This window comes from Juglans microcarpa x Juglans regia, chromosome 2D (genome assembly GCF_004785595.1).
Source record: "Juglans microcarpa x Juglans regia isolate MS1-56 chromosome 2D, Jm3101_v1.0, whole genome shotgun sequence".
NCBI lineage: Eukaryota > Viridiplantae > Streptophyta > Magnoliopsida > Fagales > Juglandaceae > Juglans > Juglans microcarpa x Juglans regia.
Genome location: NC_054596.1, coordinates 12,573,250 through 12,590,918, shown reverse-complemented (window position 1 = coordinate 12,590,918; position 17,669 = coordinate 12,573,250). Strand labels below are relative to the sequence as shown.

At 38.2% G+C, this 17,669-nt stretch overlaps 1 protein-coding gene and 1 pseudogene across 1 annotated transcript; both read left to right on the top strand.

Moving 5' to 3' along the window:
• The first annotated feature begins 1,840 nt into the window (after nt 1-1,840).
• Nucleotides 1,841-9,083, top strand: LOC121249272 (annotated as a pseudogene).
• A 6,793-nt stretch (nt 9,084-15,876) lies between these two features.
• On the top strand, nt 15,877-16,320 carry LOC121248751 (histone H4-like). Its single transcript, XM_041147308.1, has one exon. The coding sequence runs from the start codon at nt 15,932-15,934 to the stop codon at nt 16,202-16,204; it is 273 nt and encodes a 90-aa protein (XP_041003242.1). The 5' UTR covers nt 15,877-15,931; the 3' UTR covers nt 16,205-16,320.
• The last annotated feature ends 1,349 nt before the right edge of the window (nt 16,321-17,669 follow it).

Below are 17,669 nucleotides of genomic sequence, written 5' to 3'. Positions count from 1 at the left end.
ATCAAATATTGAATTTGTACAACTAACAAGTAGAACCTCTATTGAATTATAAGATTTTAAAAATTTAAAAATAATTAATATGTAACTAGTTGATATTTATTCATAATAACAATATATTATATGCCTACATAAATTATTAATACATACATATAATATGATAGCATATATCTATTTCATATATATGGTTTCCACATACTAGCATATGAAATTATTACATCTTATTGATTAACTATTGTACAATCTATAAAATATAGCTATGAAACATATTAAATATATAGACATAAATAATTAAGTTACATGACATATATTTAATTATAAAAATGCTATGCTTATATTATTAGCTAATACATATATATATATATGTATATATACATAGGCGTGTGTGTATATTTATCAACATATGAATGAGTTTTAATTGAGTCGAGCTAACGAGTTGATTCGGACATAAATGAGTGGACCTTAACGAGTATTAGCCGAGTCGAGTCGAATCGAGTTTAGTCGGGTATGTGTTATTTACTAATCGAGCAGGTATCTGCTTTCATAAGTGAACTTTTTTATTTTCATGAGTCGAGTTTGATTCAAGTTTAATAGGGAGAGTATCGAGCGAATTATCGAACAGATTGATTCATTTACAGTCCTAAAGGGGAGGGTCAGCTGTCAGTAATGCATTTTGAGAATTTGAACACCATTCCATTTTCAACAAAAAATACAACCATGTGAAAGGCATCCAACATTGAACATTCTTTCCTTATGAGTGGAAATCCAATCCTGTTATTGACAATCACGCAACAAGAACCCTTCAACTCATCATTTTTATATCACACACTATATTTGATTTTTTATTTTATTTTTTTTGTTTTATTCTTGTTAAATTAAAGGAATTTTTCTACTAATTATCTATATATATATCACATATTTGATAAGGAAAATAAAAATAAAAAATATGTTTAATGTGTAGTGTAAGAATAACGATTAGAATTTTTACACGTAACTAGGATTAGTTGATGAAAGAATATTTCTTGTAAAAGTTAAATGCTAAGGCCCATACAATTAGCTTAGCGAGCAAATTGATCATTGTACGTGGCTCTCAATTAAGGATTGTTGATCTTCATTATATGGAAGACTTTGACTAACATGTCAGTGTATTTTCTTCTAATGACTTGAATATTTATTTAGGATTGGGTCTATTTATTTGCATTGAAATTTAAATATTGACAGATCAACTGGGTCTTCCTACGAATTAATTTCTTGGTTGGACAGCAGCTTTCAATTCCTTAGATCATGTCTACCGTTATCTCCTGTACTACTTAATTAGTCTATTTATTTATAAAATAGAGGATATATATATGCCCCTTAAAATTCTTAGGAAAATAATTAAGGATCTAAATTTTAAGAAAAATAAACGTGCTATTATGGTTAGTGTTAATTTCTCATTCGGTGGTGAACCTCTCTCTGATCATGCCAAGCACTATAATCCTGTCCGGGTTAGGGATATCCACCATTCATTATTAATTTAAACTTTTAAAAATATTCTAATAATGATTTTTTAGATTTGCTTTCAAAATTAAAAAAAGAAAAAGAAAAAGAACGGCGTTTCAAAAATTTATATTTTTAATATCATATTTATTTATTTACTATAGTAATAATGTCTGATTTTGAATCCGTCAACGGTCCGGCGTACGCGTTGTCCGCAAGATTGTTATAACTTGTCTCGGTAGGACTCGTAATAGTCGACGTTGAAATTAGAGGAAACAAGTATTTGTAAACTTTAAATACTTTCAAGTTTAGGCCACTAACTTCACTCGAAAAACAATTATTCTCAAATGAAACAAAACAGGAAAAACAGAGACGTTACAAAGAGTGAGCTCATTGTCTCCTTATGGATTCTGTCGTTCTGTTTCTCCTTCTCTCTGCATTTTGTACTGCTTCAGCTCAACAAATGGAGTCCAATGTAAGCCGAGGCTCTTATCTAACACCCGAAATCAACTCTACATGGTTGTCACGTTCTGGTCTCTTTGCTTTTGGATTTTATAAGCAAGGCAATGGCTACGCTGTTGGTATTTTTCTTGCTGGAATTCCTGATCAAAAAACTGTTGTCTGGACTGCAAACCGTGACGAAACTCCAGTCTCCAGCAGTGCTACCTTGAGTTTTTCAAGGGATGGCACGCTTGTCCTGCAATCGACACCAGAGCAAACGCCAATCATCATAGCTGATTCTCTTGGGTCTACTTCAGCTGCCATGCTTGATACTATTAAGAATGATACAATCGCAAGGTAGAAGGAGAAGTAACTGCCTCGAGCAAGCACAGAGGACGGAAGTATAACAGAAAGCAGAGAAAGATAATGGAACGTGGAGAATAATTTTGTGAATAATATTCTTACTGACTTGTCATGTACAGCTGCTATTTATAGTACAGGAATCAAAAAACATAATAACAAATAAAATGAATTGTATTTTACAGCTCATCAAATGTAAATTATCATCTTCATGTTACGTCTAGTCTGGTGGCCTTCCAAGTGCTTGAGAATTTTCTTCTTTTAATTTCAACATCCCCTCGCAAGATGGAGAGTACACATTGATGACTCTCATCTTGAGCAGTAGTCGATTGAAGGCTGGTGAGTGCAATGGCTTGGTGAGCACGTCTGCCAATTGGGCAGAGGAGAACACATGAACAGTTTTAACTTGCCCCGCTACACTTTTGTCACGAACTAGATGGCAATCTAGTTCGATGTGCTTCATGCGCTCGTGGAATAATGGGTTCGCAGCAATATGCATGGCAGCGAGGTTGTCACAATGCAGAGTATCAGGTGTTTCAATGGTGATGCGTAAGTCTATGAGCAGGTAGCGAATCCAAGTAAGTTCGCAAACAACAACAACCATACCTCTGTATTCCGATTCAGCGGAAGATCGTGAAATGGTATTTTGTTTTTTCGACTTCCAGGAAACCAGAGAATTTCCAATGAACACACAAAATCCTGTAGTGGAGCGACGAGTGTCTGGGCAATTTGCCCAATTTGCGTCCGAATATGCGACAACTTCCATGGTGGAATTAGCAGGAAGGAAAATGCCCTGCCCTGGAGTTCCCTTAATGTACTTGAGAATTTTAAGAACAACATCATAATGCGGCACTCTTGGGGTGCCCATAAACTGACTTAACAAGTTAACACTATAGCTCAACTCAGGTCGCGTGCTAGTCAAATAAAGCAACTTTCCAACCAATTTTCTGTAAAGTGCTAGGTCATGAAAAATTTCACCTTCATCCCGTCTAAGCTTGATGTTTGGTTCCATTAGTAAGGGGGATGGCTTGGCTGCTAAAAGGCCAGTTTTAGCAAGAATATCTAACGCGTACTTGCGCTGACAGAGTTGGATTCCAGCTCGTGTTTGACCTATTTCCATGCCAAGAAAATATCGCAATGCACCCAGATTTTTTATGCGGAATTTGGTCTCCAATAATTGTTTAACATCATTGCTTGAATTGGTGTCCGAGCTCATGAGAATAATATCATCGACATACACGAGTAGTGCGATGACTGAAGTAGGAGTGCATTTGGTGAAAAGGCTATAATCAACCTTTGACTGGACAAAACCAAACTCAGCTAGAGATGAAACCAATTTGGTGTTCCATTGATGGGATGCCTGTCGCAGGCCATACAAACTTTTTTGCAATCGGCAAACTTGAGTAGTTTTGGCTGCAAAATGACCAGGGGGTGGCTTCATGTAAATTTCTTCAGCTAGCTCGCCATACAAGAAGGCGTTATTGACATCAAGCTGTTGTAGTTCCCACCCTTTGATGACAGCAAGTGCTAAGAGGCAACAAATTGAAACAATTTTAGCAACTGGTGAAAAGGTATCGTGAAAGTCGATACCTTCGCGTTGGGTAAAACCTTTAGCGACTAACAGAGCCTTAGCTCTTTCCACCGATCCATCAGCCTTCAATTTGAGCTTGAAAATCTACTTGCATTCGATTGGTCTCTTGCCTAGAGATAAATCAACTATGGTCCTAGTCCTATTGAGCTCGAGGGCAGCAAGTTCCTGATCCATGGCCTCACGCCAGATTGGCTGTTGGATAGCTTGCGTATAGGACGTTGGTTCAGTGTTTATGGAAACAGATGTGGTGAATGCCCGAAATTGAGGAGACAAGTATGCATAAGATAAAACAACGAAAAGGGGTAAAAAGACATTCATACCTGATGGAAAGGAGGATCCAGAAGCTATCATTGAGGATGCTGATTGGGGAGGACCAGTGGCGGTGACTTGTTGACAATGGTACTCACGGAGGAATGCAGGGGCCTTTCTTTGTCGATTTGATTTTCGAAGAACTTGGGTAGGTTCATCATGGTCTGAAGTAGGTGTTATTTTGCTGGTATGATCATTTGAAGTGTGCGAGGGTGATGGTGGTGTATTGTTTGTAGAGTCATGAGTGGAAGGTGAGGTTGATGTGTCTGTATGAGTTGCGGGATTGGGATCAAGTGATGGGGGTGTATTGTATGATGTGTCAATATGTTTAGTGGATGTATGAGGGTCGAAAAATGAAGACGAAAGTGAAGGTGAAGGTGAAGGTGTTTGAATGAGAGTGGGTGACACAGGTGTAGGTTGGTCTTGTTGTTTGAGAGGGAATATTTCTTCATGGAAGATGACATCTCGAGAGAGGAATATTTGTTGAGTTGTGAGGTCCAGTAATTTGTAGCCTTTGACTCTGTATGGATAGTCGAGAAACAAGCATTTTCGAGCTCGAGGTTCGAATTTGGTTCTAGCATGTGATAAGGTGGAGGCAAAGCAAAGGCATCCGAAAATTTTCAATTGGGAGTAAGATGGCTTCGTTTGATAAAGAGTTTCAAATGGGGTTTTGTAATTGAGTGTTGGAGTAGGTGTCCGATTAATTAAGTATACTGCAGTTGTAACAAAATCAAACCAATATTGAAGTGGTAATCCTGACTGGAATTTGAGGGCACGTGCCACGTTAAGTATGTGTTGGTGTTTGCGTTAGGCAAGTGCATTTTGTTGAGGTGTGGCAACACATGTTGTTTGGTGTACAACACCTTTGGAGTTTTAAAAGGCTGGTATTTGGAATTCAGCACCATTATCGGAGTGAATGACTTTGAGTTGAGTGCTGAATTGGGTTTCAATAAGAGAGAAAAAATTTAAAAGAGAGCTCCGAGCTTGAGATTTTGTTTTAAGTAGATAAAGCCAGGTGCACCTTGTAAATTGGTCAACAATGGTGAGAAAGTATTTAGCACCATTGTATGAGTGTGTTTGGTTAGGTCCCCAAATGTCGACTGAAACAACATCAAAGGCTTCTGTGGCTTTGGATTCTGCATCTGGAAATGGTAGTCTGTGTTATTTTGCAAGGGGCATATATCACAAATTAACTTTGATTGATCCAAATGATTGGAACTAGAATGAACATCATGCAATATATATTGAACCATGGAGCTATGTCCAAGCCTATAATGCCACAATGCAAATTTATCAGACTTGGAAGCAGTAGTGTGATTAACGGAAATTGAAGGAAACAAAGTATGAAAATGGTGTGTAGAGTTTCTGGTTTGGGTCTGGACAGCTGTAATTGATATAAGCCATCATGCACCGTCCCCACTCCAATTGTCATCCATAATGAAAGGTCCTGGATATAGCAAAAATTGGAGAAAAACAATAGACAATATTTAGAGTGATGTGTCAAGGATTTGGCAGAAATGAGATTAAAAGAAAAATCAGGTACACATAATACACGGCGAAGAATTAAGTGAGGTGATAAGTGCACATCACCAATGTGTGTGGCAGCGGTGGTAGATCCATTGGGAAGTTTGATGATGCGGGAAATTGAATTTATATTATGGGTGAAGAATTTGGGGCTACAGATCATATGATCTGTGGCACCCGTGTCTAATCCAGGATGTTTGGCTTTTCAATGTTGAGTTGTGTGTGTACTTTATGTTAAAAGGGAAAATACCAGAGATAGGAGGTGGATTGGTATGGGTGGTGTTTGCAGTAGGCGTGTTGGCATCACCATGAGGAGGATGGAGTAAGGCAAGGATGTGGTTTTACTGCTCTTGAGTAATAGGCGGACCATTGATAACTTCCTCCTGCGCAAGAGAAGATTGGTTAACTGAGGATTTAAATTTTGAGCTATTCTTGTGGCTGGGAGGGAATCCATTCAGTCTGTAGCATTTATCCTTGATATGACCAAGTATGAGATAATGTGAGCACACTGGTAGATTGGGATTTGCTTTGAAGCAACGCTCTAGTGAGTGGCCTGGTATGTTGCAGTGAGAGCAAAAAAGACGGTCTCTGCGATTGGTGGTGGAGCTGCGAGGATCGGGTCCCTTAGCTATCATGGCTAGCGGTGAAGACACTGAATGGAGTTGGCGACGTCGTTCCTCTTGTTGAATGAGAGAGAGAACTCGGTTGAGAGCAGGAAGTGGGTCATGTAGTAAGATCTGCGCATGGACAAAGTCATAAGAGTCATCAAGTCCAACAAGAAATTGCATCACCTTGTTACGATGGTTGTAGCCCAGCATGGTTGTGATAGCTCCACAGTTGCGGGTAGGCATGGGTTCGTAAATCTCCAGTTTGTCCCAAAATACTTTGAGTTTGTTATAATATTGGCTGACAGAATCAGTGTCCTGTGTTGATGATGAAATGGATTTGGTAATTTGGAAGATCCGAGGGGTGTTTTGGATGGAGAATCTCTCTCGAAGGTCACTCCAAACGCTCTCGGTAATGTTTGCCTGCGCAATGCTTGAGCGATGTTCTGAGCTAACCGAATGTTGAATCCATGCTATGAGCATGTCATTGCAGCGCTACCATGGTGCGAAAAGGGGATCAGAAGTGAGTGTTGGCTTGGTGATTGTACCATCAATGAATCCAAGCTTATTTTTGATATTGAGAGCACGACGCATCGTTCTTGCCTAGATTACGTAGTTTTCGGTGGTAAGTAAGTCAGGAACCAAGGGAGATGAGGCTCCATCTCTGGGTTGAATGTAATAGGGGCTAGCAGGATGACGATGACTGTTCTCATTTTTGGAGTGCTTGGATGATTCAGTGTTTTCTGTCATTGCTCTGGTACCATATTAAGAATGATACAATCGCAAGGTAGAAGGAAAAGTAACTGCCTCGAGCAAGCACAGAGGACAGAAGTATAACAGAAAGCAGAAAAAAGATAATGGCACGTGGAGAATAATTTTGTGAATAATATTCTTATTGACTTGTCATGTACAGCTGCTATTTATAGTAGGCCTGCAACCCGTGCAACTCATCCATGTTTTTGGACCGACTCGACCTGACCCGTATATTAACGGTTCCTAGTCGGGTTCGACCTGGAATTTTTTTTTTTACACATATTTGCTTTCCACTAGTGTCGAAGAAAAGCTTATACCCAGAAAAGTTTATACTCACTGCGTCAAACCGTGAGTCCTCAACAGATTCAGAATGGAGTTGGGATTCTCTACATTCTCAATGTTGAGCTTCTTGGAAGCTGAAGTGGCCAAATCTAAGGACAATCCACACGAGTTTCGGTGGAAGGAAACTGTAAGAGATCTTGGGTCCGTGGAATTAGGGAGGTCTGAGATGGGCTTGAGAGAGGAGGTTGAGTACAAGTGGCCATGGCAGATTGGTGAAGCTCTGCACCTTAATTGTTGCGGTAGCTTAACGGAAATTAAATGAAGTATTTGGTTTGATTGCCGAAAAAGCTGAATCAATGGTTACCTGGATTGAGTCTTGAGATGGAATGCGATGCTCTCGTTGATTGAAGTGTCGGCCTCGTCACTTTCCCCATGCTTTGTGACTCTCAGTGCAACAATGAGTTCTGCTCGTATGCGACGAAGAGAAGTGGGGAGAGGGGGAACAGAGGCGATGCAAAGACAAGTGGGAGGTGGCTGACTAGGGTTTCGTGTTTGAAGATAAAAGGCGGGTTGTACGGGTCGAACCCGAGATGTAGTTAAAACCGACATTTCGGTGCGGGTCGGGTCGGGTCAAGCGGACGGATCGGGTCAAGCGATTTTTTGCACAGGCCTAATTTATAGTACAAGAATCAAATAACAGAATACCAAATAAAATGAATTGTATTTTACAGCTCATCAAATGCAAATTATCATCTTCATGTCACGTCTAGTCTGGTGGCCTTCCAAGTGCTTGAGAATTTTCTTCCTTTAATTTCAACAGATACAGGAAATTTTGTGCTCAATAATTCCGATCAAGAAATACTATGGCAGAGTTTTGAACATCCGACTGATTCCCTTTTACCCGGTCAACGTCTCTTAGCAGGTACGGAGCTGTTTTCTAGTATATCAGCAACTGCTCACTCAACGGGTATCTTTCGTCTTAAGATGCAACATGATGGACACTTTGTTCAATATCCGGTGGACACTCCAGACACCGCTGGATATGCTTACTGGGCATCTGGGACATTTGGAAGTGGAGATAACGTTAACGCTAAACTTTAGTCCTGATGGCCATCTCTACTTGCTCAACGCTACTGGTGCTAACATTAGGAATCTAACCGATGGAGGATATCCTACAAAGGAAACTATTTATCTTATGAGAATTGATGCAGATGGGATATTCCGGCCGACTGTACTCTTATGAGTTGAAACAGAATGGAAACTGGTCAATTGTATGGTCATCTTCCAATGATTTGTGTGATCCCAAGGGTCTCTGTGGATTAAACAGTTATTGTGTTTCAAATGATGCAGAAACTGTAACTTATGAATGTGTGTGTCTTCCTGGGTTTGTAATGGTACACCAGGGGAATCGGACTTCTGACTGTGGCAGAAGTTTCGGTGCTCCTGGTTGCAACAACATGAATGAATATAATAATACTGCATACACCATGGAGGAGCTGGCTTTATGGTCGGAAGATGTTTCGTATTCTATTATATCTGTGGCACTCAAAGAAGATTGCAAACGAGCCTGCTTAGAGGATTGTAACTGTGAAGCTGCACTATTCGAAGGAGGGAATTGCAGGAAACAAAGGCTCCCATTGAGATACGGAAAAAGGCAGTCCACTTATTCAGGCATAGCTCTCATCAAGGTACGCAAGGATATGCTGAAAGAAAACAGGGAAGACCGTCGAATAACATTCTAATTCTTGGTGGTGGAAAAATTCTATCTATAAGGCAATGTGAATAATACACCTAATAAAATCCTTATATATATAATTTAATTAAAGAAAATTAAAATTAGAATCTTATCGATCAGATTTTACATTTAAGTGTTGTGGATAGATTTTTACTCTTAATATTCTTTAGGAGAGCTTGGTTTTTGGATTTTGGTTGTAACTCACATCCTCCCTTTGTACAAGATCATATTCTTCCGTTATTTATGCTGATGGGTCTATCTAATTAACAAGCTAAGAATTCGAGAGTTTAATACTACTATTGCGTTTTGGAATCATGTGTCCGTTAAAATACTAAATGATAATTATAATAATAATGGAGATCAGAATAGGAAACAGGAAAATAAAAAATTTAATTTTGTTCATGGATCTTGCCTCTCCGTAATTTTAAATCTCCTCTTAGGCGTATAAGTTTCACACATTTTGTTTTGTTAAAAAAAAAAAGATAAATTTGTTATCTACATTAAAAATTCTATTTTAATGGTGGTCAGCCTCACTTTTTTGCAATTGAAAATGCGTGGCACTTAAGAGTGTATCTAAAATTTTCAATTAAAAAAATAGTGCTACACGTGCACACAATATTATACGTACTGAGAAGTAGTCCAATTCTATCAGTATTTTTCTAAATTTGAATTTCAAATTTCGAATTTTAAGATTTTTACCATTTTTAATAGTTGGTGCATTAGCAATATTTTTTTTTTTTTTAAAAGGATGGCACCTCAAGTTTATTGATAGCCCTCACTTATGACGGAGGAAAATCGTGGTTACAGGCAGACAATTAGGGGTTACAGATAAAAAGGACCAAAATCCAGGCATCCAAAAGACCTAAAATAAAACAACAATAGACAAATATCCCAGGCTTACAGGTCAATCAATAATAAAGCAAGTCTTAAAAAACTAAAAGTAAGACAATCCTCCAGATAAACGTAAGCTCACACCAATAAGAATAAGAACAAAAAAAAAAAAAAAAGTGTAATATAAAAATACCTCACAACGAAGCTTGCAAATAAGGAATTCCAATTCTATTCATGCGAAGAAGACCCCTCAACTTACTAGGCAAATGATCTCTGTCTTCAATCCAGTCCATGTTTACACCCTCAGCGACCTGCTTAGCTAAAAAATTGGCCATAACATTTCCTTCACGAAACACATGACTCACTCTATAAACCATGCTTCCCAGGCAGGTTTGAAGCTCGCCCCAAAAATTCTCAAGAAATCAAATATTACACTCTCCTCTAGTAAGCCATCTAACAAGAATTTGAGAGTCTGTCTCAATGTGAACTCGATAAAACCCAAGTTTACATCACCATTTAACTCCTTTCAGCAGACTTCCCATTTCAACAAAATTCTTAGAGCCAACATGCTGCAAAAGCCGCCCGGAATTTTCCACCATTATCACGAATAACACCCTTAGCTCCAATCGACCCTTGATTACCCAAACTGCTACTATCTGTATTATGTTTCACCCAATTCTGTTGTGGCCGAATCCATTTCACCATAGATACCTTCTTGGATTTAGGTAAAAGCACCGGGATATCTAGCCTCTTTAAAATAACAATTTCAGTGGTACGGAGTTTCACAATTTTTTTGGTCAACTGCATAATTCTACGAATCCATAATTTAATAGCATGCCAAACCGAATTCACCGTATCGCATTTTCCTTCATACCTGGCTTTACAGTGCCAGTCCCAAAGTTTCCAAGAGACAATGGAATGAAGAAGACCAAAGATAGTCCGAACCTGAGTAGAATTGCCAACATGGTGAAACCAAAAATCCACTTTCTCTTGCCAAGTATGAAAAAAACCCATATGCACACCTGATTGAACTGAAGCTAGGCGCAAGATATGTCTAGCAATGTCACCTGTACAAAGCACATGATTAAGGTCCTCAATATATCCAGAAGAGCAACAATTACATTTGGACGCCATGGGAATATTAGCCATTTTAATCTTACCATCCACACTCAAACAATTATTAGTAGTTTTCCACATCATAATATAAATTTTCTTAGGAAAGTTACTATGCCAAATCCAATGGGCCTAAGGTAAATGAGGGGCCCGAACCCTAATACAATCCCAAGTATTTTTAGTAGTGAACTTACCATCACTTTCCTTATTCCAAATAAGAACATCCTGACCATCTTTACGCTTAGCCAAAAAATGACACAAATCATTAGCTTTTTGAGGACCCACGAACCTTTCCAATCGCGAGATATCCCACCCATTCTCAATGTCACACTCTTTAATCTTAATTAGGGAATACTCTGTAACTGGGTATTGATCTTTTAGGGGACCACCCTCCTCCCTATAGTCATACTAGAAAAAAATATTATCCTCACGCACTAGCCACTTTGAATTAGCTAAGACTTCCAGAATACATTTAACAATAGACTTCCAAAACCGAGTACCCTTAGTAGGCTTCAAGAGGGATAAATGATTACTCCTAACATTCTTGCTTCTAAAATAATTCGCCCACAAAGAATTATCCAAGATCAAGCACCAAGCAAGTTTCATATGTAAGGCTAGTTGAAAATCCCCAAAATCCCGAATGTCCAAACAGCCTTCTCTCGTAGGATTACAAATGTTAGTCCAAGCCACCCATTTCCTTTTAACTATTCCTTCAGATTCTTTCGAGAAGAAAAAACTCAGGAGTCTGTTCAACTACTTAATCACGACATTAGGAATGTGTAAAGTAGCTTAAGGCGAGTGTCCATACTAGACAAAACATGACGCAACAAGACAATTCTACCACTAACAGAAAGCAATTTCATCTTCCAACCCGCAATTTTCTTTTTAAATTTACCAATTAAATCACTAAAATCACACACTTTCAGTCTACCAACCACAATAGGTACTCCCAAGTATTTAGAAGGAAATGACGTTTCTTAAAAACTAGCAAAACGAAGAATAGAGCATTTTCTAGAGACATAGATATGTTTAGAAAAATAAATATCACTTTTTTTTTTCCTTATTGAGAACTTGTCCCGTCCATTCTTCGTAACAATTCAAAATTTGCATCAAAGCACTCATAGACCTCTGACCACCATTAGCAAAAATAACAATATCATCAGCATACATAAGATGAGAAACAAGAGGAGTACCTTGAGCTTGAGTAAACTGCCCAATTTTTTTTTTTATTCTCGAAGGGTTTTTTGAGCAGGCGAGAGAGAATCTCTTGTATAATAATGAATAGTTAGGGAGAGAGGGGGTCACCTTGCCGCATGCCATGTTCACCTTTAAAGAAACCTAGAGGAGTGCCATTCATCATGACAGAAAACCATGGCAAAGAAATACACGTTTTAACCAAAGCACACACTTGAGCAGAAAAACCAAAAACCTCCAAGACATGTAACAGAAAATTCCAATTCACTCAATCATAGGCCTTAAACATGTCCAGCTTAATCAATACATTACCCCCATTAGATTTTTTATGAATAGAATGAGCAAGTTCCTGGGTTAAACTGATATTCTCAAAAATACTATGACCAGGAATAAACGCCCCTTGCTCTTGAGAAATAATCTTAAAAAGCATGTTTGTCATACGGGCCACAATAATTTTAGTACAAATCTTATAAAAAACCAAACATATACTAATTGGCCTAAATTTCTCAAAACCAGTAGGATTCTCCACCTTAGGGATCAAAACAATATAGGACACAGTGAAGAACCTGGGGAGTGAATTTGTTTGAAAAAACTCAGAGGTAGGTTGCAATAAATCCTCCTTAACTAAATCCCAACAAGACCGAAAAAAAACTCGAATCAAAACCATCCGGACCAGGACTACTCTCAATGGGAATACTAAAAAGGACATCCTTAATTTCTTCAAGGGAATGATTTTTACAAATGAATAGATTATTCGTAGTGGAAATCACATGAGAGATAATGATACTTAAACTAGGCAACTCACGACTATTGCTATTCCCTAAAAATTGATAAAAATACTCAACAACAACAAGGTGAATATCAACAGGGGTACTTAGCAAAGTACCATTGGCCAATCACATATCATTAACCCGGTTCTGCTTCTTAGCAATTAAGATAGCATGAAAGAAATTTGAATTTTGATCTTCATCTTTCAACCAATTCTTTTTTGTTATATGAGGAAGTCTCGTCTCCTCTCTACCCATCCAAGTCAAAAGTTCCAACTTAGCCACCATGAGATCATTATCATCCTCAGAGTTAAAGAAACCTTGAAGACGATTTTCCAGTCTTTTAATATGTTTCTCTAATTCTTGGATAATGACATTAGTTTTGCCAAAAACACACTGATTCCACTCCCTTAAAGCCACTTTGGCCCTTTTCAATTTAAAAGACAACGTATGAATCCCAAAGCCAAAACATTTCTGCTTCCACACTCCCTCCATAAATTTAAGAAAATCCATATGATTTGTCCACAGGAATTGAAATCTAAAGGAGCTAGGTCCATACCTAAACGGGTCCTCTCCCATTTGTATCAGCAAAGGAGAATGATTTGAAGTAGTGCGTGCCAAAACCTGATAAGAAATATTCGAAAAACAAGTAAGAAAGTTAGAATCAATAAAACATCTATCTAACATTGCCCAGCTTCTAGCCAAACCGCCTTGGCCATTACACCAAGTCATCCTCAGTCCTTCATCGCAGCAAACTAACGAGGATTACCACATTTTCTCTTGGAATCGTCTTTAATGATATTAAAGTCCCCACAAATAATCCACGGGAGATTAACATTGCACTCGCCTCCAAATCCTCCCAAAGGAATTTCTGCTCTAGTTGATTACATTTAACATAAACAATAGTTAGAATGAACACGTGACCATTCTTCTCAACTTGCACAGTCACAAACTGATTAGAACCTGCCACCTAAAGCACTGATACTGCCGAGTTCCACAACAACCAGATTTTACCACCATACGCTTCATTTGTGAGGAAAGAATCACGAGAAAACTTTCTTAAACAACTAGGAATTATGTCTTCTAGCAAGAAGGGTTCAACAAAGCTAAAATATTAGGCCTATACTTAGAAATGATCCTTTTCAAGCGCAATTGAGATGTTCCGACTCTCCTTATATTCCAAAAAATTATAGGACTAATTATAAATTGAGTTTTGAAGGATGAATCACCGCCCTAGTGGAGCTCCTTTTAAAAAACTGGCCATATGACTTTTTTGGAATTTCTGAATTTGTACTATAGTCCTTCCGAATTTATGAATCACCGCCCTAGTTATATAAATAATATTATAAATAAATTGAGGATTTTCCCAAAAACAAATCAGGTTAAATAGGTTAACAGATATAGTGAGCTCACTGATATGCAATTTAGGTGATACTTAAAAATGGAGATTCCAACATAAAAATGCTACACCACGTCAGTTTGGTTAACAGATCTTGTTATTTTTGCCATAGGACCCAAACTGGATTTCAAAAAGTTGAAGTTTCATCATTTTAAAAAAAAATTAATGTGGATGGTGTGCTCTACACACTGTCTTAAGAATAAAATAATTCTTAATATTGTCCTTCTTACTTTTGGAGGTATTATTTTTGTAATTTATGGAAATTGTGTTATACAAAAATCATTTTTGGTATGAGAACTGCTTTAGGCATACAGATATTTTAGAAAAGTAAACTCATAACCTGACGTAGCTTGTTGTGTTAATTTAAATTGTAAAACTACTTTTATTGTAGATCTAACAAATCATATCATGAAATCATACCAGCTTATAGATTTACTTTGCTGGATTCTTGTAGCTAGAACACTTTCTCTTTTAGTATAGAAAGCTCCCATTTACTTATTTAGAACTTGAGAAAGCGGCTAATCGTTTTAGGGAATAGGTTGGAAGAGGATCATTAAGCATAGTTTACAAAGGGTCAATACCGAATAGCCTGAAGATTGTGGCAGTCAAGAAGCTAGAGAAAGTGTTGGCTGAAGAGGAAATAGAGTTCTAGACTGAGATGAAAGTGATCGGCGAAACTCATCCAGACTGAGATGAAAGTGATCGGCGTAACTCATCACATAAATTTGGTCCGTCTACTCGAGTATTGTCATGATGGGATTGATATGCTTTTGGTATACGAATTCATGAGCAATGGGTCACTCGTAAATATACTCTTCACACAAGATAAACAACCTTGTTGTGGAAATTGCTCGCGACATAGCAAGAGGTATCCTTTATCTCCATGAAGAGTGTGAGTGACAAAATGATTCACGGTGACATAAAACCCCAGAACATTCTCATGGATTTATTGCAGGTGTGCTACAATGCTACTGTTTCTAACTGCCACAATGCTACTGTTTCAAGGCTGGTGACATGGCAATGCTACTAGAATCTCTATGACTTTCATTATTTTACACCTACCAATAATCAAAAGACACATGGGGATTCCAACAAAAATAAAATAGAATTGCATGCAGTGAATCTGCTTTAATTTCATCTCTTCCCCTGTCCCGATCTCTGTTCTCCTCTCTCTCTCTCTCCCCTCGTCCCCCACCCTCGTTGAGCAGGCTCAAGCCTTTCTCCCTCGAAAAAAGCTACACAACCTCCTACTGTTCATCGAACCTCTACACACCAGCCTACGTGGCCATTTTTTTTTTAAACGTCCCCCCTCCCCCTGTGTTCTCTCTCCCCCAATATAGCTATGGAGATTTGCCCTTGGCATTGACGCCAAAAGAACTCACTCGTCGCTAGGGTGTTGGCAAATGTAAAGTACATGCCACTAGCTCCAAAGGTTAACACGTAATATGCCAAAGGTCATCCATATGTATAATTCTAGTAGCAGTTTGATTCTAGTTTCTACTTCGAGCTTGATTTTCCCTCCAACTTGTTCTTCATCTATTTTCCGGGAAAATGTTGGGACGTGGTAAGGGTTTGGACAAGGGAGGAGCAAAACGTCACCATAAGGTCCTCCGGGACAACATCCAAGGCATCACCAAGCCCGAGATACGTTGTCTGGCTTGTAGGGGTGGTGTGAAGCGTATCATCGGTCTGATCTACAAGGAGAACGTCATTCGTGATTCCGTGACATACACCGAGCATGCAAGGAGAAAGACTATGGCAGCCATGGATGTGGTTTACACTTTGAAGAGGCATGGAAGGACTCTCTATGTATTTGGGGGTTAGACTGTATAATTTGGGCCTTAAGATGTTAAGTTCTTACTAGCGATTGTAGATCTTGGCTATAGATCTGATTTCCATGTTCTTTTTTGTTATTTCCTTTTGTTTCTACAGGTTGTAATTTGGACTCACAGTTTGAAGTAATAGAATTTTGTTTTATTTCAAGTTTAGAATCGTTGATTCTCTATTTTGCCTTATTTTATGAATTTGTTTGGTTGTTGCGAAAATGTTGAAGGAAAAAAGCCCAAGTTGGTTGTAAGGTTCTCTTCAGCAGATCTAGGTTGGGTAGGTCTTAATCTGTTCTCTGAAGATGGTATTAGGAAGTGTTTTGAATCCATATGCTGTATAATTCCAATTCTATTTCCCACAATGCTATAATTCTGAATAATTCCAGCTGCAGAATTTAGTCCATTTGTAGAATTTTTTAGAAACATGAAATCAAAGAAAGAGGGAGGAAAAGGAGGGGGTGGAGGACGTTAAAAAAAAAAAAAGGGCCACGTAGGCTGGTGTGTGGAGGTTGGTTGAACAGTAGGAGGTTGTGTAGCTTTACTCTTTTGCCCCTACTCTCTCTCTCTCTCTCTCCCTCTCTCCTTCGAACGTTTGCATCGAAGCCCCATTTCTCACTCAGTCGCTCTCCCCTAAAAAGAAATTAGATGCATAATGATATGTGCTTTCTCACATTATGGCTTTGGTGAGATCTTTATGGCCATGGAGATGCACTCATTAGTCATTTGTCTAGAGATTATTTATTTATCGTCCAGTAATTTCGGATACTTATATCAGTATAGATATTGTTGAGGCCATTTTCTTATTCTCTTGTGGGTGCTATGTCCCTTGAGGTTTGTTGGTCACGTTACGGTGTTTTACTAATTTTTACAAACAACCATTTCTGAGTTACAATTTTGAGAGGGAGAGAGAGAAGAGAGAGAGAGAGAGAGAGAGGAAAAAGGGAGAGGAGAGGGGAGAGCTCGAGAAGAAGGAAAAGTCGAATAAAATTTTCCTCGACGCACACCATAAGTCACATGCGTCTCCTGCGTGTTAAAATTTTATTGGAGCGTGTAAAATGGGGAAGAATACCCGACCATTTTGAATCTTTTCTCTAAACTGAACTCATTCGATATATCTCAGTTTGCAGCCTTTTCTCCTATAATTACAATGAAAAATTATATACATCAACCACTATTCACTACTCCACATCTCACACCTTATGAAAAACACCCTCACATCTTATAAAAACACCCCCACACACTATGAAAAAGAAAAAAAAATCATAAGTGTGGTGTGTGAAAGTAAATAGTGGCTGATACATAGAATTCATCAATTACAATCCATATAAAAACAGAGCATTTATAATAATAAGGTAAGAACATTAATTTCTACAGAGTTCTAAATATGCACGCATACTACCTTTTTAATTACAACAAAATTAAAGAAAATAGAAGCTTGTCATTGAATGTTTCCACTTGAGTCA

Coding starts and splice junctions, on each gene's coding strand:
- LOC121248751 (XM_041147308.1), top strand. CDS start 15,932: ATGTTGGGACGTGGTAAGGGTTTGGACAAGGGAGGAGCAAAACGTCAC.